Raw genomic sequence first — 26,485 nt, forward strand, 5'->3', positions numbered from 1 at the left:
CCGCCCCTCTCTATGAAGGAAGACTGAGAAGGACGGGGAGAGGTGGCGATCCACCGCGATTGACATCAGTAGAGGCAGAGCTACAGCAGAAAGCTTTGCCTCTTTCAGTAAGCGCCGGCAGGATTGCCCCCCAGGGATTTGGAGGGTCTAAAGTGCTCGTTTTGCGGCGGGGATGCAGCGGTTTACTTCTGATGAGAGTACTGAAGTGAATTATAAGGTAAAAATGTCATTTTTTCGCTTCAGTCTCTCTTTAAGAAATACCAGTTGCCTGGCAGTCCCTCTGATCCTCTGCCTCTAATACTTTTAGCCATAGACCCAGAACAAGCAAGCAGCAGACCAGGTGTTTCTGACATTGTCAGATCTGACAAGATTAGCTGCATGTTTGGCTCCAGAAGTGTCTGAACACCATCAGAACAAATTAGGGATGGTCAATAAGATGCAAATAATTTTTAGTTAATACAGCATTATGCACATTTTGTATACAAATGTATGCAGCTTGAAAATTAATCAATCAAATCCTGCTGAGCTAAAATTTCATTGGTCCATTTTCAAGCTGCATAAATTTGCATACAAAATGTGCATACTCTTGGAATTATTTGCATCTCATTGGCCATCCTTACAGCCAGACAGATCAGCAGCACTACCAGGCAACTGGCATTGTTTAAAAGGAAATAAATATGGCAGCCTCCATATTATTCTCACCTTGGGTTCCCTTTAATAACTTGATGAGCCACTTTGAAACTGATCCAACGGGGAAGTCTTATTAGCCTGGAACATCTTTTTATCCTGTTACTTAACAGTATAATTCCTGTCATGCTGGAAGGCCCCAACTTCAGTTGTCCTTTAACCCCCTTCTCCCCACAACAAGTATTGCCACTATTCATCCACCAACAAGTGCTGCCTCCACACCCCCTACCCCCCTTCCATTCACAGTGTGGCTGGCCACCACTCTCCCTAAATGCAGAATAGAACATTACCTAAAATCAGGGCCAAGTATGCTAGTCTTCTATGCAGCTGCCCATTCTTACTAAACTCCCATCCTGACAGTGTGGCCAACTGAGCTCTTGAATTCCTGATAAATATTTATTATACAGGTCTTGTGGTTAGTTAGACACAGATTATGTGTAAGTAGCCCCAGGAAGTGCATAACTGTATAAGTCTTTAAAGTGAACTCAAGGTGAGAGTTATATGGAGGCTGCCATATTTAATTTCCTTTTAAAGCAGTAGGATCAGCCATACTATGCCAGGGGAAAAAAAACACATATATAAGTAGATAAATACTTGACCTACTTACATAACACATGTATTCTACTGTCCACGTTTTGATTTCAGTGAATGTTATATAGTAAATTACAATAATTCTGTTCCTAGTGGGGGCCATGTCTTTTGCCCACAGTTAAGGCTAACTTGTGATGTCATTTCTGCCCTTTACTTTTTTTCTTGTCTCCTCCAATCGCTGAGTCGCCTCAGCCTTGCTTGTAAACACAAGTGAGTAGGGGATTAGGTTTCAGATAAGAAGCTGGCAGGGAAATAAAGGGAAGAGGAGGAATAGATTATAGATAAAAAGAACCCCCAGCATGCAATTATTTGGCACGACTACTAAAGGGCCAGTGTTCCTTAAGTATGTGATAACTCCAAATCATAACAGCAGAAAACGTTTTGAAAGTTTTGATTGCAGGATTAGCATCTTTATCACTTAATACACTCAGACCAGTTGCTGTTGAAATTTGATTCTTATGGTGACGATACCGCTTTAAGCAATACCAGTTGCCTGGCTGTCTTGCTGATCCTCTGCCTGTAATAGTTTTAGCCATAGGCCCTGAACAAGCATGCAGCATACTTGGTGTTTCTGACATTATGGCAGCCTCCATATCACTCCCACCTCGGGTTCACTTTAATGGAAGGATTTAGTGACCCTCCATCCTGGTTGCAAATCTTTCTGCATGGCATCATGTGATAGAGCAGGGTGGAATAGTGTGAGTAGCAGCTACATGGAAGAGAAGCAGACCAAGCACTGAATAGTGTGAGTAGCAGCTACATGGAAGAGAAGCAGACCAAGCACTGAAGCAAGGGAAGGAATTACAAATCCGATGAGACAGACAAAACTGATCAGGGGTTTGGGCTATGGATGGTAATCATGTATACACTGTGACCATCATAGTGCCTTATTGGGGCATTGTGTATGGTTTGCCATTCTTCCTTCCTATCAATGATAAATGGTGTTTAAGCCTGGTTTTACTTTCCATATCGGAGTGGCGTAACTATGGAGCTTGGGGCCCTGGTGTGAGTTACATGGGGTCCCAAGCACTCTTTTGTTATGGAGCCCCAAAACATACTATGGGCAGCTGGAGTGTCAGAGAGGTGTCATCAGAGTAGGAAAATAGCTTGTTAAGGATTATCACTATTCAATGCACATATAGACGTGCGCATTATTGGCATAGCACCAATAAAAAGCTAATAAGATTGATGAAGGAGGGCCCCTAGTGGTCCCCTCTGGCCCAAGGGTTCCGTTGCGGTCACAACCTCTGCATCCCTAATTGCTACACCACTGCATAGCATTTATAGGAATGAGTTCAGATTTCCCATGTCTAACAGCACAGGCAGTTTAGGTGTCTTAAAATTAGCTGGAATGTGCCTGCACTTCAGTACAACTATTACTTTTTTATTATTTCTATTAGATAGCATTTTAAATAAAAATGACTTAATCTTAAAAAAATATAGCAAAACCAACTGCGTAAGCAAAGACCGCTCCATTACATCTGGATGTCACTAAACAAGGCTATATGGGAAGTTGGCAAAGAGTGCTCTTTAGAGCTAAAAGTTACCAAATCTGATGCTGTAACGTTTCTGCATAACAGTCCGGGGGTTTCACAACAAGTGCTGAATAAGCATGAACAAGCGACAGACACAAAACTGTACTTGCTCATGTTGGAGAGTGGGCCGCCACAGAGAGGACTAACTTTTCTGGATGATATTCTCTTGCCATGGCTCTACACTGCACTCCATCCTCCCAATACTTCCCGTTTCTCAGCAGAAGCAGGTATCGGCAGAAGGATGGAGCGCAGCATGGAGCACCAAAGGAAGAGGCGGTTGTCCAGGTAAATTAGCCCTCACTTTCCAGACACGAGCGTGTACAGTTTAGCAACTGGAGAAACAGTGCTTATTCATCCCTGATGTTCAAGGCCCTATACATCTCCAGGACGATAGATTGGGCACCAGGGTACCATATAGTGATAGACTTATGGACAACAGTCTACTTTACCCTTTCATCAAGATCGTCATCGCTTTCATACATGTCGTCTTGCCGCAGCAGCAGCCACTCGTATTCCACGTGAACACGCATGTTAAATTGATTGTTTTGAGCTTGGAGAAGCTAAAGGAAATAGAGAACAAATAAACAATATGGTTAAAGTGGATCCGAGACAAACTATGTTCACAGTGTCAGGTCATTTTCTATAATGGACCACAATAGTCAAACTGACTAGCTGATAAATCCTTTGTATGTATTAAGACGTCCCCCAAAAGTAAGCCCTACCTGGAATTTGAGCATGCTCAAAATATAAGCCCCACTTCAAAAATAAGCCCTAGCGGCAATAAGGGGAAAAAGTATTGCAACTTGTGTTGTTACCGGAGCCGATTGTCTTGCGGGTGAGACGATGGCTTAGTCAAGTGGCCAACTCAGTAAGTGCAGTGATTGACCCAATACCCACCTGCGAGACCATCGGCCCCAGCAGAAACACAAGTTGCCGCACTTCTTCCCTATAGGCTGAAGCTTGGGAACACAGCAACAAAAAGTTTGGGGAAATAAGAGGACAGCATGGCATAGACCTTGGGGCGGGGGGGGGGGGGCTGGTAAGAGGAGGATGCAAAAGGACACTAGGAGAACATGGGAGACAGGGGAGGACATAGGGGGACAAGGGACACTAAAGATGCAAGGGGGACACTGCCGCACACAAGAGGTGGATCCAGCAGAGGGAGTGGCGGCACAATTGTGAAGGCAGGAGGACACACAGCACAGAAATGTGTGTGTTCATAGAGATAGAGCACATCCCCTGAACGCCCTAGCACATCTTTTGGAGCAAAAATTTATACAAGACTGTCTTATTTTCAAAGACACGTGGTAGCTGGCTGCTGGGCCCTCTCCACTAGATGTGGTTGTGAATTAGGTCGATACATTCTTACCAAGTCTTCACAAAGAGTGTGCTTGAGTCTTCTGGCAATGTCCAGGGCCGTTTCCCCAGCTTCATTTTCTGCAGGAAGAAATTAGATTTTAGGTCCCAACAGTTCCATATTCAGCAACACTAAGGGCCCATTCACACTAGAAATCGCTAAACGCTAATGCAAAACGCTGAGCGTTTTTCTGGCGTTTTTTCCTAGCGATTTTTCACTGTATAGAGAGCGTTTTTCCAGCGATTAGCGTTTTGCGATTTCTAGTTCAATTCAAATACTTTTATTGAAACGCTAATCGCTCCAGAATCGCTCAGAAAACGCTGCATGCAACGCGTTTGCGTTTCAGCAAATCGCTAAATGCTTAGATGAGAACACTTCCATACACTTTCATTGTGCACACGTTTTTCAAATCGCTAGCGATTTTCAGCAAAGCTGAAATCGCTCTGAAAACACACAAGTGTGAATGGGCCCTAAGAGAAGCAGAAGTGCAGTGCAGAATTATGTGTGTGAGACGGCATAGATTTATAAGCATTTTAAAACCTCCTACACAACTGGATACTGAGCGCAAATTACCTTCATGCTTAATGAGCCTCGCCCACACCATCAGATCAATAAGCAGCCAATCAGTGTTTAATGAGCCACCATCCTTTCAAAGAATAGCTATTTAAGTCTGAGCGGCTACAGAGAGGCTTGTGCTTGCCTGGGGAGCAGCCCCTCCCACTTAGAGACCCACAGCCATTACTTTAAATAAGGTGATGAGATATTTTCCCACTGTCATTGATCAACCAAGTCTTGTGACATTTTCCACATCACGTGACCCATTTCAGCCAATACAGAACTGGCAGCCAGGAGAGAAGCATTGCTGCTCATAACAGAAGTATTAAACTTCAGATAGTCAGTCATCAGTTTTTTATAAATATGCTGGCAATCTCATTTGCAGTTTTTATTGCCACTTCATGAATAGGCCACTAACATATATGTTTGATGCTTTCTATAGACTCTGCAGGCATTCCGGATGTAAGTCTTATGCACTGGAGGTGATAGAGGAGCTGGATTTTCACAGCCACTTTCTGTGTGGCCCCACAACCTTTGTGACCAGAGATACAGACAGCCCAATCAAATGAGATCCAAAGTAGGTCCCATCGGGGGCGTAACTAAGCCCCACAGGGCCCCCCTGCAGAATTTAAGAGCGGGCTCCCCCTCCCCTGGGGCCCGCTCGTGGCCGTTTTGTGGGGGCTGGAGGGGTGGCAACATGAGGGGAAAGCCTTGCCTACAGTCGGCGGGGAGAGGGGAAGTCCCCCCCCCCTCCCCTCCCTCACCTCGGGGCTCTCCCCTCTGCGCTCGCCCCCAGCTAGTGTGCTAGCTCCAGTGTGTGGGCGGCGGGCGGATACATACCTTCTTCCGTGCGTTCCATCGCAGACTTCTCGCTCTAGCGGCTGACGTCACTTCCGGGACTTCCGGAAGTGACGTCAGCCGCTAGAGCGAGAAATCTGCGATGGAACGCACGGAAGAAGGTATGTATCTGCCCGCCGCTCACACACTGGAGCTAGCACACTAGCTGGAGGGAGCGCAGAGGGGAGAGCCCCGAGGTGAGGGAGAGAACTTCCACTCTCCCCGCTGACTGTGGGCAAGGCTTTCCCCTCATGCTGCCACCCCTCCAGCCCCCACAAAACGGCCCTGAGCGGGCCCCAGGGAGGGGAGGGGAGGGCCGCCCCCCCCCCACGGCCGCAGGGGCTGCAGGGCCTATTGTTACGCCACTGGGTCCCATGCACTGGGAGTCCATTAATCTACCTTGCGACACTATTTCTCTGAGGTCTGCGGCCATGACAGGAGTTTAGCAAACAGCTATTAAGAGCAGCTTCATGGATGGAGCTCTCCGATTGGCTGACACAGTCATGTCACAGGCTGATCATGTGACAGTGTTGAGTGATGCATGTGCATGACTTGTTTGCAGAAAAGGCATCTACACAAGGCAAAATACAACTGATGCTTAAATAATAATAATATAATAACAAATGTGTGAAAAGGAGAAAAAAATGCCAAATAAGTAGATAAGTTATATTAATAGATTTATGCTTTAGAGGGACTCCGAGCAGTGCAGAAACTTTGGAAAGTTGCATACCATTTTGAAGCTCTCTTTCTCCTCTTTCCAACGATATATAAACCGCCGCCCTACGCCTTTTAGTTTTCTCTATTTTCGCGATCGAAATCGTGGCCACTGCGATATACAATTCTCTTTCATAATTCTCAATCATCTCATTTATACCTCAATAACAATCCTATTGACTAATGTGGACTTTGGTACATGTAGGTTTGGGCAAGACATTTAATAAACACGATACAAACACTGCTGGCCCCGGCGTGTAGCTTTTGTAAAGGCCGGCAGCCTGAGGGTTAAAGCGGTATAAAACCCTGACATAGTCTTCAATAAAACAGGTTTTCCTACTTTTATATGCCATACGGTACAGATTTGTTTTTGTGCATAAGTATTATTATTCATTTAGAAATTACAAGTTCCCAAAAGTACAGTTTTTGCTTTGAGAGCTGACTTTGCATTTTATTCATAACTGGTTTTATTCATTATGTATTGTAGGCAGAAAAGCTTTGAGTCTCTGTCTGTGTCCAGGAGCTTCTGCACAGTCAGAGAATGTGTCACATTCCTCACTTGATACAATTAAGTAAACACAAGAAAACATTATCTCCACTTTGGATGTGTCCAGATTTCTCTGCACTTAACTTTTAAGTCCTGCGTGTAACCCTATGAATGCTGTTCTTGTAAAAAAAAAAGAAATGCTGGTTGCATATAATATGCTCTAAATAATTATTTAATCACTTGCCGACCAAGTGATTTCCTATTGATCTGTGCTGGGTGGGCTCTTCAGCCCCCAGCACAGATCGTGTTGCAGGCAGGGCGATCAGACTTTCCCCCCTTTTTTCCCCACTAGGGGGATGTCCTGCTGGGGGGGTCTGATCGGCGCCGCTCTGCTGTGCCTTGCGGGGGGGGGGGTGCTCCTCAAAGCACCCTCCGCAGCGCTATTCCCCCCTCCCTCTCCTTCCCTCCCTCTCCCTGGCTCTGTAGGCGGTACAGGACGGCGATACGTCCTGTACCGCCTCTTATAGGCTTCAGCCTATCAGACGGCGGCGATCCCCGGCCTATCAGAGGCCGGGGAACGCCGATCTCCTTTACGGCGCTGCTGCAGCGCCGTGCAGTGTAAACACCGGGGATTTCTTCCCCGCGTGTTTACATTTTGCCTGCGAACCGCGATTGGAGGCTCGCAGGCAGTTCACGGAGACACCCTCCGTGAACGGACATGGAAACCCGCAGACAACCAGTTTACGCCAATCGGTGTTAGCTGGTCGTCAAGAGGTTAAAGAAAAGAAGAAATGCTGGGTTTCATTCCGCTTTAATGCTTTGCCACTATCCCCCAAGTATTGTTCTCTGACCAAGCAGAGAGACACAAAAGCAAAGAATAGATCTGCTGCCACCTAGTGGTTACTTACTGATCTTCATGTTGACTTTCGCTCTGAGGAACAGTTTCATGCTCTCGGTTTTATTATACAGGCTGCAGTAATGGAGAGGAGTATTGCCTCTGGCTGTCTGCTTCACCAAGTTTCCACTGCAAAAAGACATAAAAATTGACTAAAAAAACAGCAGGTGCTCATGGTAAATAACGTTGCAGTTCAGGCATTTCAATTTAATGCGAGGATCAGTATTGTTGATACAGATAAAGTTTCTCTATTTAGTGGGGAAAGAATGGGGGGAAATAGTCAGGTTACTGTTCGTGTCACAATGATGTTAGGGTGAATGTAAAGTAAACATAGCATTTGGTTGACGTTATTATGTATGTTAGAGTAAATGTATCTGCGTAGGTTAGTGTCATGCTTCAGTGCCAGTGTTAAAGTTAGCATTGTGATCAGCTTAAAGGACAACTGAACTGAGAAGTATATGGAGGCTGCCATATTTATTTCCTTTTAAGCAATACCAGCCCTGCTGATCTATTTGACTGCACTAGTGTCTGAATCACACCATAAACAAGCATGCAGCTAATCTTGTCAGATCTGACAATGTCAGAAACACCTGATCTGCTGCATGCTTGTTCAGGGTCTATGGCTAAATGTATTAGAGGTGGAGGATCAGCAGGACAGCCAGGCAACTGGTCTTGCTTAAAAGGAAATAAATATGGCAGCCTCCATAGCCCTTTTGCTACAGTTGTACAGTTCTCATTGGCAAGTGGACAGAAAAAGTGTTAAAGTTGATCTAAATCATTCGCCATTATGAAAACCTGTAACACGCATACATAGAACATGTAAGTTTTCCTGGTGTAAAATGCACTGTAAATTACCTTTTCCCTATGTTGCGGTCAGAGGCTTAGCTAGGGGTTTTGAGTGCTCGGGGACACAAACAGTTTTTGCAGAGTTTTTACAGCAAAAAAAGGGTGTGGTCATGGCCATGACGGCCACCATGTCGGAAGCCAGGGTGCCCACCCTGTAGGGGGCCAGAGAGCAGCCCCCCATTTAGGAGGCTACAGAGCCCTCATTTAGGTTTTTTACAGGCCGGGGGAGCACTAGCAGCCGGAGCTGTTGCATTAACTCACCTTTTCAGATCCACGCGCCGCATATACTTCTGTTTTCTGGGTATCCTGTATTATGGTTACAGCGTCCCCTGTGATATCATCATATGGGTCGCTGTTACCATGATACCATGATACTGCCATTGCCACATAACACCAACCCTGAGCTCACTCCACTGGCTACCGATAAAATGGAGAATTCTGTTTAAGATTGGCTTACTGACATTCAAATCCTTGCACAATCTGGGCCCTGGATACCTGAAGGACTTGTTGCAACTACATCACACCCCCCACAATCTTAGATCAAAAGGACGTAACACCTAGGTCACCCCCAGAGTCCACCTCAAAACCTTTGGAGACAGAGCCTTTTGTCATGCTGCCCCTACACTTTGGAACTCCCTGCCACACCCAATCAGGACAGCCCCATCCCTGGAAGCATTTAAGTCTAAACTGAAAATCTACCTCTTCAGTCTGGCATTCATGAACATCTGACTATCTCCTCTGTAACACAACCCAGCCTGAAACCCTGTATTAATCTGAGACACAGCTATGCGCTTTGAGTCCTATGGGAGAAAAGCGCTTTACAAATGTTATTGTATTGTATTGTATTGATACGGAATGCCCAGAACCAGGGAGTATATGTGGCATGTGGATCGGAGAGGTGAGTTAATGTAACAGCTCCAGAAGCATGCTACCCTCCGCAGAAATGGACAAACCAGCGGCGGCCCCTGAGCGCCCTCACTATGGCCTCAATTCACTAAGCAGTTTACACTAGTCTACTAATGGTTTTTAGTCTAATGGTTTGGTGTAATGTTTTAGACCTGGTCTAATGCTGGATCCACACCATACAATTTTATGGCCGATCGACCTGGCCGATCAATTATTTCTAGCATGTCTGATCTGAACGATCGATTTTTTTGAGCAATTTTCTGACCGATTCCCGTTGGTGTGTACGGAAATTGGTCAGAAAGATCGGTTAAAAAAAAAAACGATCGATCTTCAGATCAGACATGCTGGAAATAATTGATCGGCCAAAAAATTGTATGTTGTGGATCCAGCATTCAACATACGGTAATAGGTCGGTAAAGCAGGGGAAATGATCAAAAGATTCAATTCGCAAAGGCAAAGAAGGAGTAACCACGCCCACTTTTTCTGACAGAGATTAGACCAGCTGATTTCTGTTGGTAAAGTAATTCTGTGGGATATATTAGACGTGAGGATGGAACATTTTGAATTAATTATGCAGGAGTTTAATTCTATCCAGAGGAGAGCTCGTCAGAGGAGAAGGATGTCAGTCGTAGCTACTTGTTTGTGAATTGCATCTTTTGATCATTTCCCCTGCTTTACCCACCTAATTACCAAATGGTTTAGACCAGGTCTAAAAACAGGTCTCAAACATTTGGTAATTATTAGTGAATTCCCTCTTGATGCAACTGATTTACACCAAACCATCAGTAGACTAGTCTAAACTTCTTAGTGAATTGAGGCCATTGTCCCCCTTTGCCCCTCCCATGCTGTGTCTCTGTTTGCTGTCACAGTAGACAGTAAAATCTGACAGGTTTCGATCTAGTCAATCTCTTCATGGGGGATTCTCAGCATTTTCTTATTGTTTACAAAAACATTCTCTGAAAAGGATCAATACAAGGATACCAAACCAGCCTACCTTCTTATTTGCCACTATTCCAGCACTTGGATTGAGCAACTGCCATATAGTAAGCACTTTTCAAAATAATTAAAATCCTGACAATCTCCCATGAGGAGATGGATAGCCCAAAATCTGTCAGCTTTTTACGGCTAACTGCAAGTTACAGCAACATAGGAAAAAGTGATTTAAACTGCATTTTACTCTAGAAAACATACCGGTACATATAACATGTACATTTGTTTCAAGTTTTTTGTTTGCAATAGTGGTCTTTTAAAACCATATTAGGTTTGCTGGATCACTGGAGTTCTTCAACCGTAGTCAGTCAACCTTAACATGCGTCGGTAGAGATAAGCAATGGATTCCAATTATTCCAAGTTAATGCAAATGTTTTTGCATTTTGTGGAAAAAAACAAGAACCCTGGACCATTTAAATGCAGGTCCAGTTTTGAGCTGCATAAAAATTGCAACCAAATTTGCATTATCTGTGAAGTCCTAGCATCTCATGGATCATCTGTATGAGCCAGCAATCCCCATGCACAGCAGCATGTATTACCCTATGAAGAGGGGATGTGGGTGAAGGAGCCGGAGACCTACCACTGCGAGGAAACGCAGTAAAAGCCAATTGCTGAAGAGGCGGTGGCTGAGGAGAGGGGACAATATAAAAAGACAGTAGATGTCACTCAAAATAATCACAGAGCAGATTAAAGTGAACTGAGCAACAGATTTAAAAATAAAAAATTAAAGTAACAAACCACTACATAATGGTGTGTGCCATTGGGGGTGTGGGGGTTGGTGGGAGCACCATTACTTACCTTATAGGGTACTGCTCCTCTGGCCTCGGCACGTGCAACACATGCCATCTTCTTCACCCAACCATCAGCTTCTGCTGGAATGTGTAATTCCAGGCGGGGTCATGTGCGCGCTGCAATGCATGCCAGGAGATCCAGGGACTATATCTGCCAGCATGGATTGCGGCACGTGTGCGCAACCCCACCAGGAATTACAAATGCCAGCAGAAGCCGATGGTTGGGTGAAGAAGATGGTGCATGCCGTATGGCCCGGCACCAGAGAAGCAGCACCCCATAGGTGAAAAAGTGCCGGCTGCTTACCTGGTAGCAGTGTTCCGGCGAGTCCTCCAGGACGGCCCCTCCTGAGATTGTGTAAGTCCCCCCTCCCAAATCGGAAACACCTTAAGAGAATTAAAATAATTAATTGATGCAGTATAAATCCCACCTCCTCACAATCTCCCACAGTTTATGCAAAGAGAAGAATAACGAACCACACTCCCCTTATAAATAAAAGGTAAAAGTCAGGGTTGGGAACTAGGCGGCCGTCCTGGAGGACTCGCCGGAACACTGCTACCAGGTAAGCAGCCGGCACTTCCTCCCTTCGTCCTCCAGGACGGCCCCTCCTGAGATTTAGCGAGAAATTTACCCTAGGGTGGGATGACTGCTTGCAAAACTTTACAACCAAAAGATTGGTCTTGAATGGAGAGGAGTTTAACTCCGTAATGCTTAACGAATGTCAAATGCCTGGACCATGTCGCAGCCCGACAATCTGTTCCAAAGAGACTCCCGACCTTTCTGCCCATGACGTCGATAAAGATCTGGTCGAGTGTGCTGTAATATGAGCAGGTGCTATTACCTGAGCTTCTGAGTAAGCAAGAGTAATAACCTCCCTAATCCATCTAGACACCGTAGCTCTAGAGACCTGAACTCCTGTTCTAGAACCTCCGAAAGCTATCAGAAGGTTAGCTGAATTTCTTCAGTCCTTGGTTCTTCCCAATGGGACATGAAGTCTAAGATGCAATATAAGTACCACCTCATTCTACCTATCCTGAGTGCATTGAATATTACCTTGAATCAGTAGGAGATTTAGCAATGGATTTAGGTGGGTATATCCATTTGTTGTGGAGGCTACGTGGAAAACTAATTACCGGTAACCATACTTTTTGGCTTCTGCTTGCCTCCACCATAGGTGACCAATGAGAGTTAGAATATAACCTCTTCTCAGGATAGGACCACTCCAAGGATTGATTTCTTGGTAGATCCAAAACGATAGAGCTTTTTGAATGTGACATAAGAGGCCCATGCGGTAGCTTCACCCTCATATCCAGTGAGCTTAATTTACCTCTTTTTTAATTGAGAAATTAGCACATAAAGAAAAGATAAAGATTCCCTGATCCTTGTGGAAATCAGACCTAAGTTTCGTAGAAATAAGAGCGGTAACCTGAAATCAATTCAATTTTTCAGGACAGACATGGATGGTGGTTAAATGTATAGGGCCTGTATTTCTCCAATACACCTAGCCACCGCTGTCACCACCAACAAACATCTAAGGACTAAGTCTGTATAGTGATAGCCTTACTAATTCAGACGAATGGCAGCCTCACTTTAAGATGAGCAGACTGTTGGAATGTAAGTATACTTGAATTCTAGTCTCAGGTACTGAAGTCTAGTAAAGACTTGAGATACAGGGTCTCTTTAAGCAGAGTTTCTCGGAGAGAAATGATACAGTCATGTACCAGGAACAGGTCCCTCTTGGAAGGCCACATAATGGGTTATCAGGTCTAACTGCCCCCGACAGTTAGACGACAGACACCGTAAACAAAGCCGATATTTACAAAACATTGCATTCTTTGTAACTAGGTTATAAAGCAATGGCTTATTAATTAATGAGGTGGGTCACATGCCCATGCCAACACAAGAATACTTAATAAAGCCCTTTGAAAGGTGAAGAAGGCTGTCTCCGCTCTATCCCCTGTATGCTGATGAGTTTCTGGTGCCGGAGCAAAAGGTGTGTGGTGCTGTTGCCAATGGCAACCAGCATATAAAATTCTTACACAGACCATGCCTTCAGATATCGAGAGGCCACTATAAAATGGCCTGACCCTGCTTCACAAAGATCATCCAAGATCTGCAAGAACAATAGCACCTTTACCAAAGGTAGGGCTACAGCAGATGCCAAACCTCCCCTGTGCCGCAAAAAAAGTGTTCATTTTTAGGGAGAGTGTCACTGGATCTGACATCCAGATCGATTTCTCTATCCAACCACTGACATAGAATTGCTGTTTGAAATATTTTGTAGACAGCTTGTGCATAAGCAACAACTGGAATACAGGCAAAATGAAAGACATAGCTTGTCTGTGACCGCCTTTGCTCTGAAAAACTATCAGAGTGTTTTTGATCCAATCCTTTCTGCAGATCCATCCTAAATACTCTACAGTTGTAAAACAACCTGCATATTATCTTAGTTCTTCCTTCATTTTCACAGCTAGGTAAAGCTAGAAAATATCTTCTGTATACTCAGATTGCTGCTATTAAAATCATGTTCTTTCATAAAGATCCTGGGAACACTTGTAACCCATCAAGGAAGTACTCAGGACTGCAATGAAAAAGACTTGGGATTGAATCCTGAATTGCTGCCTCAGCATTTATGTTGCGCTTCTGTCCCGACGGACGGAAGGCGTCTGAGCTGCAGCCATTAAGGTATGCTCAGTAGGCAGTAGCAGTTCCAAAGAGCCTCGCCCAAGGACTCCTTACCGAACAGGTGTAGGCTTTCTGAACAGGGAGAGCTAAGGTACTAATCCCAGTCCCCAGTGTCAGAGGTAGAGCCCCTAACCACCACACTAGCCACTGTCCCTTTAAAAAATTTTTTTTTTTTTTTTCAAACAAACTTGCCATCAGAATAACTTATGCATCAACCTTGCATCTATTTATATGCAAAAAACAGTGTTGCAATTCAAATGTCTATGTGCAGAATCCCTGCACATAAGTAAAAACACATCTGCTAATAGCTTGACTCCTGTGCATATTCCCTGCACAAAATTATCTTCTGAAAGCACACCTGCTACCAGCATCATTATCTGAAAAGAGCACTTGCTATTGCAAACAGAATGTCTGTGTATAATTATTACACACCATTGTTATCTGAAAATTAGCTTTGCAAACTGAAGGTTTCTGTGCATATTTTTTGCATGTAATTCTGCATTGCATTCAGAACATGTGCCAATCCCTGAACATAACTCCTATCTGAAATGCACCATTGCATTCAGAATATCCATGTGCTAAACCCTGCACATAATTCTTATCTGATAAGTAGCATTGCATTCAGGATCTGTAAAGCACACCTGCTGGCAGATAAACTAAGCATGCATATAATTGTCTGAAAATGTATGCACACAAATAATTAACAGAAAACCCAAACTTGTTATAAATCATTACATGAAAGTATAACTGTTTTCAGAATAATATGGCCAACCAAAATATGTATGCATGTATTTGCATAATCCGCACCACAGCCATTCATTGTAATCAGCCATGCTTCAATCAAAATGCACAATCCCTGATTGTGGAAAAATCTACTTTGAGACCCAGATTTAAATGATTCCAACAATCAAGCAATTGATTATGTATATGGCTGCTCCCCTGTGGTATGAACGCTTGAATTTGAGGGAATTGCCAGAACAAAAAGGTGTAGCCTGCATAGGGCAAGAGGGTAAAGCTGCCCCGAAAGCTGAGAAAGTTGTAGCCATTTCCTGTTTCATGGGTTTCATCAGGTCAAATAAAGCTACTGTGGTACTTTCAGGTCTAGGAGCATAAGACTTAGACCTGATATAACAGACCAAACAAAGTCTTAGAGGTTCCTTCAGGCAACTTGCAACCACATTTAGTACATCAGCTAGACTTTGAAGTGCTTTTGAGTTTCTGTAGTACAAAACAACTCAAACACCAAGAGTCTTACTAACATGTACCCATTAACAATATGACAGGAGTCTGCAATAAACACTGAAATGTGTTTGCTTACCGGTGGATGTGACCTGACTGCTCAGTCTCACCAGTTGCAGCACTCTCCTGAGCTTCTGTGGTGGGCCCACTTGACTGCACCATGACCCCCTCAGAGCTGTAGCGTCTGCGTGTATAGCATGGCCATGGCGGTTTACAAAACTCGCACTTTCAGCCGTCTAACACGATCAGTACGCATGACGTTTTATGCATGACGCAGTACGCACCACGCGCTCACGCGTATCCAATGATGCATACATGCGACCTATCATGCAAACTTGCGTCATATTCGGGCATGCGGAAAATCCGGCATCTCTGCTTACCGCCGCCATGCCCGCAGAAAGTATAATGAAGAGAGGGAACCTCTCCAGTCCCCTTCATTCAAAATAGGAAAAAAACAGGTAACCTCCTGCTTAGCTTCCTATTCTAGGCCGCACACCAGTAACAAGCCTAAATTATACTTTACAAAAAAAATAAAAAAACAAAGAAAAAACAATAAAAATGGTGCAGCAGGTGCCAACAGGCTCCCCTACTGAAAGGAACAACCTTCCCTGGTGCTTCCGTGGTGAGGTCTGGGAAACAAACAAAAAACTGTGGGAGATTGTGAGGAGGTGGGATTTATACTGCATCAATTAATTATTTTAATTCTCTTAAGGTGTTTCCGATTTGGGAGGGGGGACTTACACAATCTCAGGAGGGGCCGTCCTGGAGGACGAAGGGAGGAATGGTGCTCCTCCCAACCCCCACACTTTTAAAGAGTAACGATTAGGCATAAAATACAAAATCAATTCTCTATTGCAGGCTGTTACATGGGTAAAAAGGATGCTAACCAGGCAATTTGAAAGTTTAAAATCAATGCTGTCTCCTGTCACTGTCCTTGGCCCTCCTGCTGTTCAGGGTCATGTCCCCCTCTTGCACTCCTGCCACATCTGCCTCCCGCGGCATTCCTCCTCCTCCCCCATTGCACATTGGGGAAGGATAAAGGCGGAGCACACACTTACCTAATAATGGTTCCAGGCGCTGCAGTTCCCTTCTATACTCTCTGCACTTCCACTGGTGGTAATGCAGAGAATAGATGGGAACGGCAGCGCTTGGATCCATTATTAGGCGAGTCTGTGCCTGCTGCATTTATTCCTTCCTAGTGTGCTCAGAATCAGTGCGGGAGGAGGGGGATGCGGGGGGATTCTTAAGCCGGAGGACACAAGATGGCCACTGCCAGGACCAGGATAATCTATTGATAAAATCAGTGAAATCCAAAACATGAACCGTGCAATACATCTGTTATGTAAGTAGAGCAAGTAATTATCTAATTTCAGATGAGTTTTTTTTTCCTGGCATTGTATGGCTAATAGTTGATCTTTAAACAGCACACACCATTATAAACCTTCCTTATGGGAAGGTTCATTTAAAAAAAAATCCATTGCCCTGTTCACTTTATGTGATATTGGTCTAGTTTAATATGCAGTAATTAATGTGATCCTACTCTAACATACCAACCTACTTCTCCATTTCCGTAGCCGGAGTGGGTAGAACTCGATATCAGGAATAGGTCCAAAGTCAATGATAGTGCTGGAGGCCGAAGAGGTGGGGAGAACATTGTAAGGATATGGGCACACTATCCTCATAAAGGGATCACAAGACTATGTAAATCAGCTTTGAGAACCTGTAGACTCTGAAATGCAGGGGCAAAACTATAGGGGAGCAGCCCCTGCAACTGCAGGAGAGCCAAAACAGAGGGACCCCAACTATTAACCTACCCATCCTTAGATACGGAAGGTGTGTCAACATTAAGGGCCCCATCAAAATTTAGCGGGAGGCCCCATAATTTGTAGTCACTCCTCTGGATCAAAGCATGTTTTCTTGGATTACTTTTGTTAACAGTTTTCAGGCTTCAATGCTCCAACTCTTAAAATCAATAATTAGTTTAATGCATATCCTAAATGATGTGCCATTCTTTCTGCTATACATTCTTCCCATTTAGGTTTAGCACAACTAATGTATTGTGTTACAACTGTACTACTCTGCTTACTTTGGCACTCAGTTTTTTTAGTATCGACAGGAATGAGTCATCACAAAAAAAAGTTAAAAATGTCACTGAATCCCAAGTATGGTATGGACTAGATAAGACAAGAAATGGCGATTATACACCAGGACATAAACACACTTCCAAAAGTGCTGCTTACCTATTGTGTACCAAAAAGTCGACAATGTGTAGCGATGTTCGATCGGACAGTAAAACGGCTAAATGAAGGATAGTTTCACCGGCCTCCTTTAAAAGGCAAATGAAAAAAAAGGTCAGTGTCCAGTGATCCAGTCATACAGCAAAAGAAGCCCCAAGCGCTTTCCCCAAGCAAGAAAAACCCAGTGCACCATCCCGCAAACTCCCAGCAATGTCCTTGGTGTAGTTATGGCAGCCCACTGGTGATGTCCCTGATAAATAAGTCCTCCTCTCCAAAGACAGAATCCAAGAAAGTGTGTCTGAAGGAAAGACCATGTGTGACAAAACACTAAAAGAAACAACATCAGTTCGAGAAGTCTGTCATACCAACAGCCTATCAGAGGAGAGAGATTAAAGCCTTGTACACACTCGATTAAGAAGTGGATAACAACCACTTCTGACGAGCATCTAAGCAGCCCTTGATCGCTCTCAGCCCATTTGGGAGCAATTTGCCTGGCGAATCCACTTGGTTGAGCGCATGGTTTTCCCCACCCATCCCACCCAATCGGTGATGCTCCTCATGCACCGCATCATTATCCCTCTTCTCGCTGCTTAACAGAATGCATTGCTAGCCTAGAGGCCAGCAAGGCATCTATACAGCCTTACCCCCGCACTGTCACCTGAGGGTTCGAATCCGGATCCTCACCAAGGGGCATGCCTCATACATGTGTACAAAGCTCAAGTCACTAGGGATCTGCAATAACAGCATTGGTAAAGACCTAATTCCACTGGGAGTTATAGCTGTTTACGATTCCACCTCCCCCCCCCCCCTCCGCTACGCACAGCTTAGGATTCGGCTGTGTGGTACATAAATCTGTAATATGCCATCCAAATTTGCACAGAAGTGTGATCTGGACAGCAAGCCATGTTACACAGCTTTTCCCATACAGCTCACATGCGGCAAAACGTTGCAAAACTGTAGCTAATGGAAACAGGTCCTAAGACACTGCCACCACAGCCCACAAGCCAAAATAAAGTGTTATCACTAACGGAATGCAAAGAATTCCAAGCTGATTCAGGGTTATGCAAATTCTGAATGCAAATGTGTGCAGATTGAGAAATAACCAATTCAATTTCACCTTACCTGGATTGGATTGGTCTATTTTCAAGCTGCATATATGTACAGACAGATTTTGCATAATCCTGCATCCATTCAGAATTATTTGCATCTGATTGACCATCCCCAGTTATCATAAATTCCCTCACCCCAAGTAACCTCTAGGATTGTGCTGTAGAAAAAAAAAGTAGCTTCTAAAAAGTACAGAGTCAATAAAAGAACCACTCACCCCCATACGTGATAGGGGATAGATCTGTAAAGGAAATTACCATGCAATCAGCCATTAAACATCACTGAAATGAAGGCCTACTGGCAGATTGAACATAAATGTATTAGAATTCAAATAAGATCCACAAAAGGTAAAGCTTGCATAAAGACATACAGTATTCTAAATGTATAAATCACATGACAGTACAAAAAAAATTGCGTAGATGAAACCATATTAAATCCCAGCACCTGTAATGTGTTGAGGGTAATAATGGCCTAATTATCCCAGTAAATTCATCATCTGTGAGGAGATCTTTCTTCTGCACTTATTCGCTAAGCTATTGCTGATGCCTAACGGTATAGTACTGGCAATTTGATCTGATTTGACTCTGCACCCCTTGTAATAAAAGTTTGGTACTTATTCGTTAGCCGGGCGCATCGGGCAGGTGGCGCTGTTGATCTTAATTCCAATCATAATTACTTCACGTCAACCTGTGAATGTAAACGCCGGATGCGCCCGGCTTAAACAGATCAAGCCGCCGGCTTGCTTCGTGAGTGTCTAGCTCTCCTCCCCCTCTTGCCCTCTCTCGTATGAGCCTTGGGGAGGGGACATGCGTGTCCCCCCAGAGTCGTTCGTCGCGGCATTGCGACGAACGACTCTGGGGGGACACGCATGTCCCCTCCCCAAGGCTCATACGAGAGAGGGCAAGAGGGGGAGGAGAGCTAGACACTCACGAAGCAAGCCGGCGGCTTGATCTGTTTAAGCCGGGCGCATCCGGCGTTTACATTCACAGGTTGACGTGAAGTAATTATGATTGGAATTAAGATCAACAGCGCCACCTGCCGGATGCGCCCGGCTAACGGATAAGTACCAAAAGTTTTAATAAAAGACTTCAGGCACAAATACCAATGCTTCAGCGTCGCATCAGGGACCCTTCATCAGGGCAACCTTAACATCTGAAAGAGTAGAACAAATAAAATCAATAGTCGATTTAAATACCTAACATGAAACCTCTACCTCAAAGCAAAACCAAGAAAGTGTGTCTAAATGAAAGACATATATAACAAAACTCCAAAGTAAAAAAAAAAAAACTCCCCGAAAAATCTGTCTTATAAAGCAAAGCACAAAAGTAGTAAGAAAACGCATACCAGGAGGGTGTGGACTTTGAAATAACATGGATACAGTAAAATTGTGCTGTCCATTTGTGCTGTTTGTTGTACTTATTCACTACTGTCGTACTTGTGTACCGTACACTACTGTCGTACAACAGGTAATTCCCAAAAAGCCAGACAGCGGGTTAAAGGACATCTGTAATGAGAGTGATATGGAGGTGGTCATATTTATTTCTTTTTAAGCAATACCAGTTGCCTGGCAGTCCTGCTGATCCTCTGACTCTAATACGCGATAGATCCTGAACAAGCATGCAGCAGATCAGGTGTTCCTGACATTATTGTCCGATCTGACAAGATTAGCTGCATGCTTGTTTCTGGTGTGATTCAGAGACTACTGCAGCCAAATAGGTCAGCAAGGCTGCCAGGCAACTGGTATTGTTTAAAAGGGAATACATACGAGAGCCTCCATATTCTTCTTACTACAGTTGCCCTTTAACTACTTGAAGACCGCCCATGCCAATGGGCGTGGTCACGGCGGCAGCCACAGGACCGCCTAACGCCAATTGGCATCAAGTCCTGGGGCTGCATTTTGCAAGAGATAGCACGCATGCTGCGCGCACATCTCCTGCTCGGGGGCAGAGCTCCGTCCCGCCTTCAGTCTCCGAGCAGCGATTGCCACTCGGGAAACTGTGAGACAGCGAAACCGCAGTCTTTACAGTTAGTACTGGGGACAAGAGAGCGATCGTCTCTCATAGGCGCTGTACTGGGGACAAGAGAGCGATCGTCTCTCATAGGCAGAAGCCTATGACAGCCGATCGCCAGGATTGGCTGGCTAGGGGGGAGGGAGGGGCTTAGAAAACAAACAACAACAACAAGACCTATAGTAAAAAAAAATACACAACAAATATTTATTAAAAAAAATAAACAGGGGGGGGGAGGGGCGATCAGACCCCACCAACAGAGGGCTCTGTTGGTGGGGAGAAAAGGGGGGGGGAATCACTTGTGTGCTGTGTTGTGCGGCCCTGCAGCTTGGCCTTAAAGCTGCAGTGGCCAATTAACAACAAAAAGGCCTGGTCTTTAGGGGGGTTTAACACTGCGGTCCTCAAGTGGTTAATATTGTTCAGACCATGCAGGTGAACTGTTCACAATGGTACAGACCCAAAATACTTCCCTCTAGGAGTGAATATTTGGGGTCGCAGATGGCGTGTTTGGATGACTGTTTCTGTTCTTCTGGCACTTTGGCATACAGTCTCTCTTTTAGACATCCTTTCTTGGTTTCGCTTTTGGATGTGTGAAGGCCTCATGTATAACGGTTTTAGTTGACTGTCAGTTTTTGATATTGATATTTCAGATATTGATGTTTGTTTCCCTGATGGAGGAGCCCTGACGCAGCCTGAAACGTTTTTTGTGCTGAAGGCATATGTACCTGCTCCTTCATCAGTCTGCATCTGGCATTTGTCTTATGTGCATCATGAAAGGCAAACATATTGGTGCAGACCCACTAAAGGTGCAGTTAAAGTGGTCTATAATTCAGCATTTGCTCTCAGATTATTTACAGCATAAAATCTACCGCCACAAAAAAAAAAAAAGCTAAAGTGAATACTAAAGCCGACTTCATTATTATCTGCAGACGGAAACAAAGATATCTACAGAATCAACTGTGAACAGATCTTATTTATGAAATAGGATCTATCGAAAATGTCAATAAAACAGACAAAAATAAGTGGGAACACAGCCTAAAGGTGCATACACACATCAGACTATAGTCTTTGGAAAATGAAAGATCACAGACCAATCTTACCACCCTTCATGTAGTATGAGAGCCATACTCTACACAGTCTATTCTATGGAGCTGAACTCCACATCAGAAAAAAATCTTTGCAAGATGCTGCACACACAGATGCTGTACAGACACAAAAGATCAGTATCTGCAAAAGATCTGTTCCTGCCAAAAATCCATTCCTGCAAATTGCAATGATAGTCTATGAGATCTGCAGATCATCATACACACATGATTTAACGGACATTCATCTGCAGATCAGATCCACCAGGATGGATTTTCAGATCTGCGGATGATTGCTTGATCTGCAGATGAATGTCAGTTAAATCATGTGTGTATGATGATCTGCAGATCTCATAGACTATGAATGCAATTTGCAGGAATGGATTTTTGGCAGGAACAGATCTTTTGCAGATACTGATCTTTTGTGTCTGTACAGCATCTGTGTGTGCAGCATCTTGCAAAGATTTTTTTCTGATGTGGAGTTCAGCTCCATAGAATAGACTGTGTAGAGTATGGCTCTCATACTACATGAAGGGTGCTAAGATTGGTCTGTGATCTTTCATTTTCCAAAGACTATAGTCTGATGTGTGTATGAGCCTTTAGTCTATATAGCAGGAGATGGTCCATGCAGAGGCTCCTGATTTCAGTTACCTGTGCCGGTTGTGGAATTGGCTCCGTTAGATCCACCTTCTCCGCATACGCCTGGATCAGTGCAAAAACATCCTTAAACTGAACAGCCTCTTGAAGTTCATGCAGTCGTGCCAAAGGGTGTGTGTTGCTTCTCTTTGTGTATAGCCAGTGCACGTATTTAGAATTTATGAAGTCCTTTCGTGTAGTCCTGAATAAATACACCAGATAAGAAATAAAGGTAAAATATTGGTAATCAAGTGCTATCATGCAGAAGCAATCCTACTCTTATACCTTATGGTCTTGCATAAGTTTCTGCTATAAGTACTGGAATCCTAACTTTCCAACAACAACAAAAAAAACAAGAAAAAAAACACTTTTTGTTGCACTAGCTACCTGTAAAATATAGACTACTCTTTAAGATTGGACTGTTGACATTCAAAACCCTACACAATTTGGGCCCTGGATACATGAAGGACATGCTGAAACTGTACCACACCTCTCTCTACTTCATATCAGCAGGAACCATAAACTTGCACCTCAAAACCTTTGAGCCAGCCAGAGCTTTCTGTCATGCTGCCCCTACACTTTGAAACTCCCCACCACACCCAGCAAAGACAGCCCCATCCCTGGAGTTCTTCAAATCCAGACTGATAAACCACCTGTTTAGCCAGGTATGTGCAAACCTGTGGAATTTTTCCTCTATACCACAATTTCCCAATCAACCCATTACTGGTTTGAGCCACGCTTACGCTCTTTGAATCTTACGTGGGAAAAGCGCTTTACAAATGTTTGTTGTTGTTTTTAAAGTCTTATTACAGGAATACTTTTCTATAACACTATAAGGCTGCTTTCACAGTAAGATGTTACAGGCGCACGTTAGTGCAGCCTGTAACGCAGCCCACCGCACAGTAATGAAAAGTCAATAGGCTGTTCACAGTGCCCACGTTGCGTTACATTGTAACGCAGCACGTCAAGTTAAAGTGCTGCGTGCTGTACGTTATAAGCGGCTAAGCCGCGTTAGACTGTTTGCACATGCTCAGTAGTGTTGGAGGAGGAGGTCTCCCCTCCTCCTCCTCGGCCAGCCACATGGCTAATTAATATTCACTGCACGGTGTGACGCGCAGTGTTTACTTCCTGGAGCGGCCGCTCTGTGCGGCGATTGGCTGGCGGGACCACGTGATGCCGCATGCGTCCAAGAGTACGCATCACGGCATCACGGACGCCAGAGTGAGCTGCACAACGTGGCTCAGTCTGACGTCCACATCCAACACCACCAGGCGTTGCGTTAGGGGCACGTTATGCGACCATAACGTCCCCTAAAATGCAACGTCCTGGTGGGAAAGTAGCCTAAAGCAGTGTTCCCCAACCCTGTCCTCAATGCCCACCAACAGTGCATGTTTTGTGGAAATCCACAGAGATAGCTAATCAGCTGTGCTGAGACACTAATTACCTCACCTGTGCACGTTTGTGGTTTTCTGCAAAATATGCACTGTTGGTGGGCCTTGAGGACAGGGTTGGGGAACACTGCAAAGGGTACCCTACCATCAAATCCTCTTTCATACTCCCCTAAGGCGGTCCTCCACATCTTCGCAAGTCATGTGATCTATCTCTTGGAGCAGACTGTGCTGCTCTTCCTCACATTACAGCTAGCTCCTGGATGTTGAGACATCATAGCCAACCCAGGACTACACCTCCATCACATAAGGGTTAAGCATGTTGGGATCTTAAAGTAGTTATACTTTGCAATTACAGATTGCCCAGCAAGCTCATGGTGAACCATAACTCCTAGGAGTGTGTATGGGAATGTAAAGGACCAAAAAGCCCTCTTCCTAAAATGCTATGCAAAAAAGAAATTTGCCTTCTTAAAACAGAAGATATTTGTGATTATATAGATTGGAGGGAGCATATGAGGTCCCCCACATGCATCACTGCTGAATATGCAAATTGTCCGTTTAATGTCTCTTAAAGCCAAACACACCTCCAGATCCGCTGGAATGCAATGATGTGTCAGGTTGTTAATTGTACAGAGCCACAATTATCCAACATGCATACAGACTATTTCAGATTGAGGGTCCTCATCAGTGCATGGCATGGGTTACTGTAGCTCTACTATGAGCTTGCTGGGCAATCTATAACGCTGAGTGTTTCAAATCCTACCACATATAGCCACATTAAAGGGTTTCTGTGTAGGGCATTAAAAACAAAAACAGACATTTACCTGGGGTTTCTATCGGCCCCCTGCAGCTGTCATGCCCTGCGCCGTCCTATGATTCTCCATTAGCCGCTGACAGTCCCGGTCTAATTCTTCCTGCAATAGAACTGTGGCCGCGCGCGTGCTCGCTCCTGCGTCATCGGGAGCTCACTGCGCAGTACAAGAAAACTTTGTACTACGTCTGCGCAGTATGCTTCCGATGACGCGCGCGGGAGCAAGCATTATTTGTCTATTTAGACGAATAATTAGACCAGGCCAGTGGCGGGGAACGGAGAATGGTAGGAGAATGGCACAGGACATTACAGCTGCAGGGGGCTGATAAAAGCCCCAGGTAAGGGTCTGTTTTTTATTTTAATACCCTACACAGAACCCATTTAACCTCCTTGGTGGTATGATTATTTCCAGGGTCTAAAAGCGGGACAATTTTTTAGCACACTTTCAACCCCTAAAATCCAGAAATAATCACACTGCAGAGGAATCTGCGTCAGCCCAGCATTTACTCACCTCCCTGGGATCCAGCGCTGCAGTTCTCCCTCCATTCTCCGGTGGCACTGTAACCCTATAGTGAGATCGCCGGCTGTTGGCATGACGTCAGGTGGCAATCTCGCCAGCAGAATCCAGAATCTCCAAGGACAGGAAGAAGAATGGCTGCCAGCGTCTGGATCCCCAGGGAGGTGAGTGAACGCCCACTGCATGCCATTGCTCTGCATAGACCTCGAGTCTAGCTCGGGGGTTACCGCTCTAAGCTGCAGACTTCAAACCTCGAGCCTGACTCGGGGTTACTACCAAGGAGGTTAATCCATGCCATGCGCTACACTGATAAGGACCAACCAGTCTGAAACAGCCTGTATGCATTTTGGATTATTCTCTTTTTTTCATAATTTTTTTTATCTGAATATGGGGCCATTAATTAAATGAATCTGAGCGAAATATATGTAACACCTACGCAGGGGCGTAACCAAAGGGGAGCAGCACCTGCGACTGCAGGGGGGCCCCCAACTACTACTTCACTCCCTCTAATAAAGGGGTCCAGCTTTCAGATCAGGTGTTTTTGTGGCTACACTTGCTATGGGTGTGAGGATTACATGTCCACACTTGTTTTATGACCCCTGTGAGATGGGCTCCCAGGCTGTGAGGGTCACCCGGGGGTAGCATGGGAAATGGTGTCAACATTGGGGGGGGGGGGCACGATTTGTAGTTACACCTCTGCACCCACGCAAAAAGTGTGTCTGCAAAAGAAGTAGATGAATGTTCAGTAAACTCACATTGCGCTGTCTATAGTAGGCTTAATTGCCGGAGACGGTAGATTGGCCTCTACGATGTCATTAAATCCAGAGTTCCCAACATTTTTGGCTAGCTGAAAAGAGAATAATGCATTTAATAAGTACAGTATAAGAATGCATATACAATATTCATGAGAATGCAGATCATGTATGGGGGAACTCAGAAATTCAGAGTCATTTTTTCCAAGAGAGAGCAGAATAGACTGTTCAGCAGTAACACAATCCGCTCATACGTAAGTTTTGTGGGACAAGTGTAACAAAATCTTTTCAAAGTTTCGTCATTTGCTGGTTTTTCACTATGCATACATAGCACAGCACTGCACACAAACATCACCAGCAAACTAACCTTACAACAGCAATCGGATATGCCCCACCCCAGCATGAGACTTGTATTTACCAAGAGTTCTGAGGTTCCAAGCTTGTCCAATGACAGCGACTGGATTCGGGAATGATGGACACCAAGCTCTCGATGAACGCCGGAGCATTCAATGCATGTTAAGATGCCAAGATTGATGGACAGCCACATTGGATCTAGGGGGAAATGGACATGTTAAGAAACAGGACTGACACCCGGTTTATGAGATCACTCGCATACTGCCGTATTTGCATGGAAAGTGCATCTATAATTTACGTACACCTGAACGCAGAGTGATATGGTGGCTCCTGTGTGTCTGCAGTAGAGTATGAATCACACACCTGAAACAAGCATGTAGCTAATCCAGTCAGAAACAGCTGATCTGCTTGTTCAGGGTCTATGGCTAAGAGAATTAAGAGTCAGAAGCTCACTGGCACAGCCAGGCAATCTACATTGT

At 44.6% G+C, this 26,485-nt stretch overlaps 1 protein-coding gene and 1 long non-coding RNA gene across 10 annotated transcripts in view; one reads left to right on the forward strand and one right to left on the reverse strand.

The window, feature by feature from the left end:
* The window catches only part of LOC137542039 (uncharacterized), a 713,380-nt gene that overhangs the window by 192,987 nt on the left and 493,908 nt on the right, over positions 1 to 26,485 (forward strand). The window lies entirely within an intron of this gene.
* LOC137542033 (arf-GAP with SH3 domain, ANK repeat and PH domain-containing protein 1-like) overlaps positions 1 to 26,485 on the reverse strand; it is a 307,340-nt gene that overhangs the window by 36,742 nt on the left and 244,113 nt on the right. For both annotated transcript variants that reach the window (XM_068263631.1, XM_068263630.1), the window contains exons 15-21: positions 26,071 to 26,204; positions 25,656 to 25,747; positions 22,200 to 22,386; positions 17,354 to 17,439; positions 7,672 to 7,787; positions 4,183 to 4,250; positions 3,263 to 3,373 (exon numbers count right to left, since the gene is read on the reverse strand). In XM_068263631.1, coding sequence (XP_068119732.1) covers positions 3,263 to 3,373; positions 4,183 to 4,250; positions 7,672 to 7,787; positions 17,354 to 17,439; positions 22,200 to 22,386; positions 25,656 to 25,747; positions 26,071 to 26,204 — 794 coding nt within the window. The remainder of the gene's footprint in view (positions 1 to 3,262; positions 3,374 to 4,182; positions 4,251 to 7,671; positions 7,788 to 17,353; positions 17,440 to 22,199; positions 22,387 to 25,655; positions 25,748 to 26,070; positions 26,205 to 26,485) is intronic.

Source organism: Hyperolius riggenbachi, chromosome 12, assembly GCF_040937935.1.
Source record: "Hyperolius riggenbachi isolate aHypRig1 chromosome 12, aHypRig1.pri, whole genome shotgun sequence".
Lineage (NCBI taxonomy): Eukaryota > Metazoa > Chordata > Amphibia > Anura > Hyperoliidae > Hyperolius > Hyperolius riggenbachi.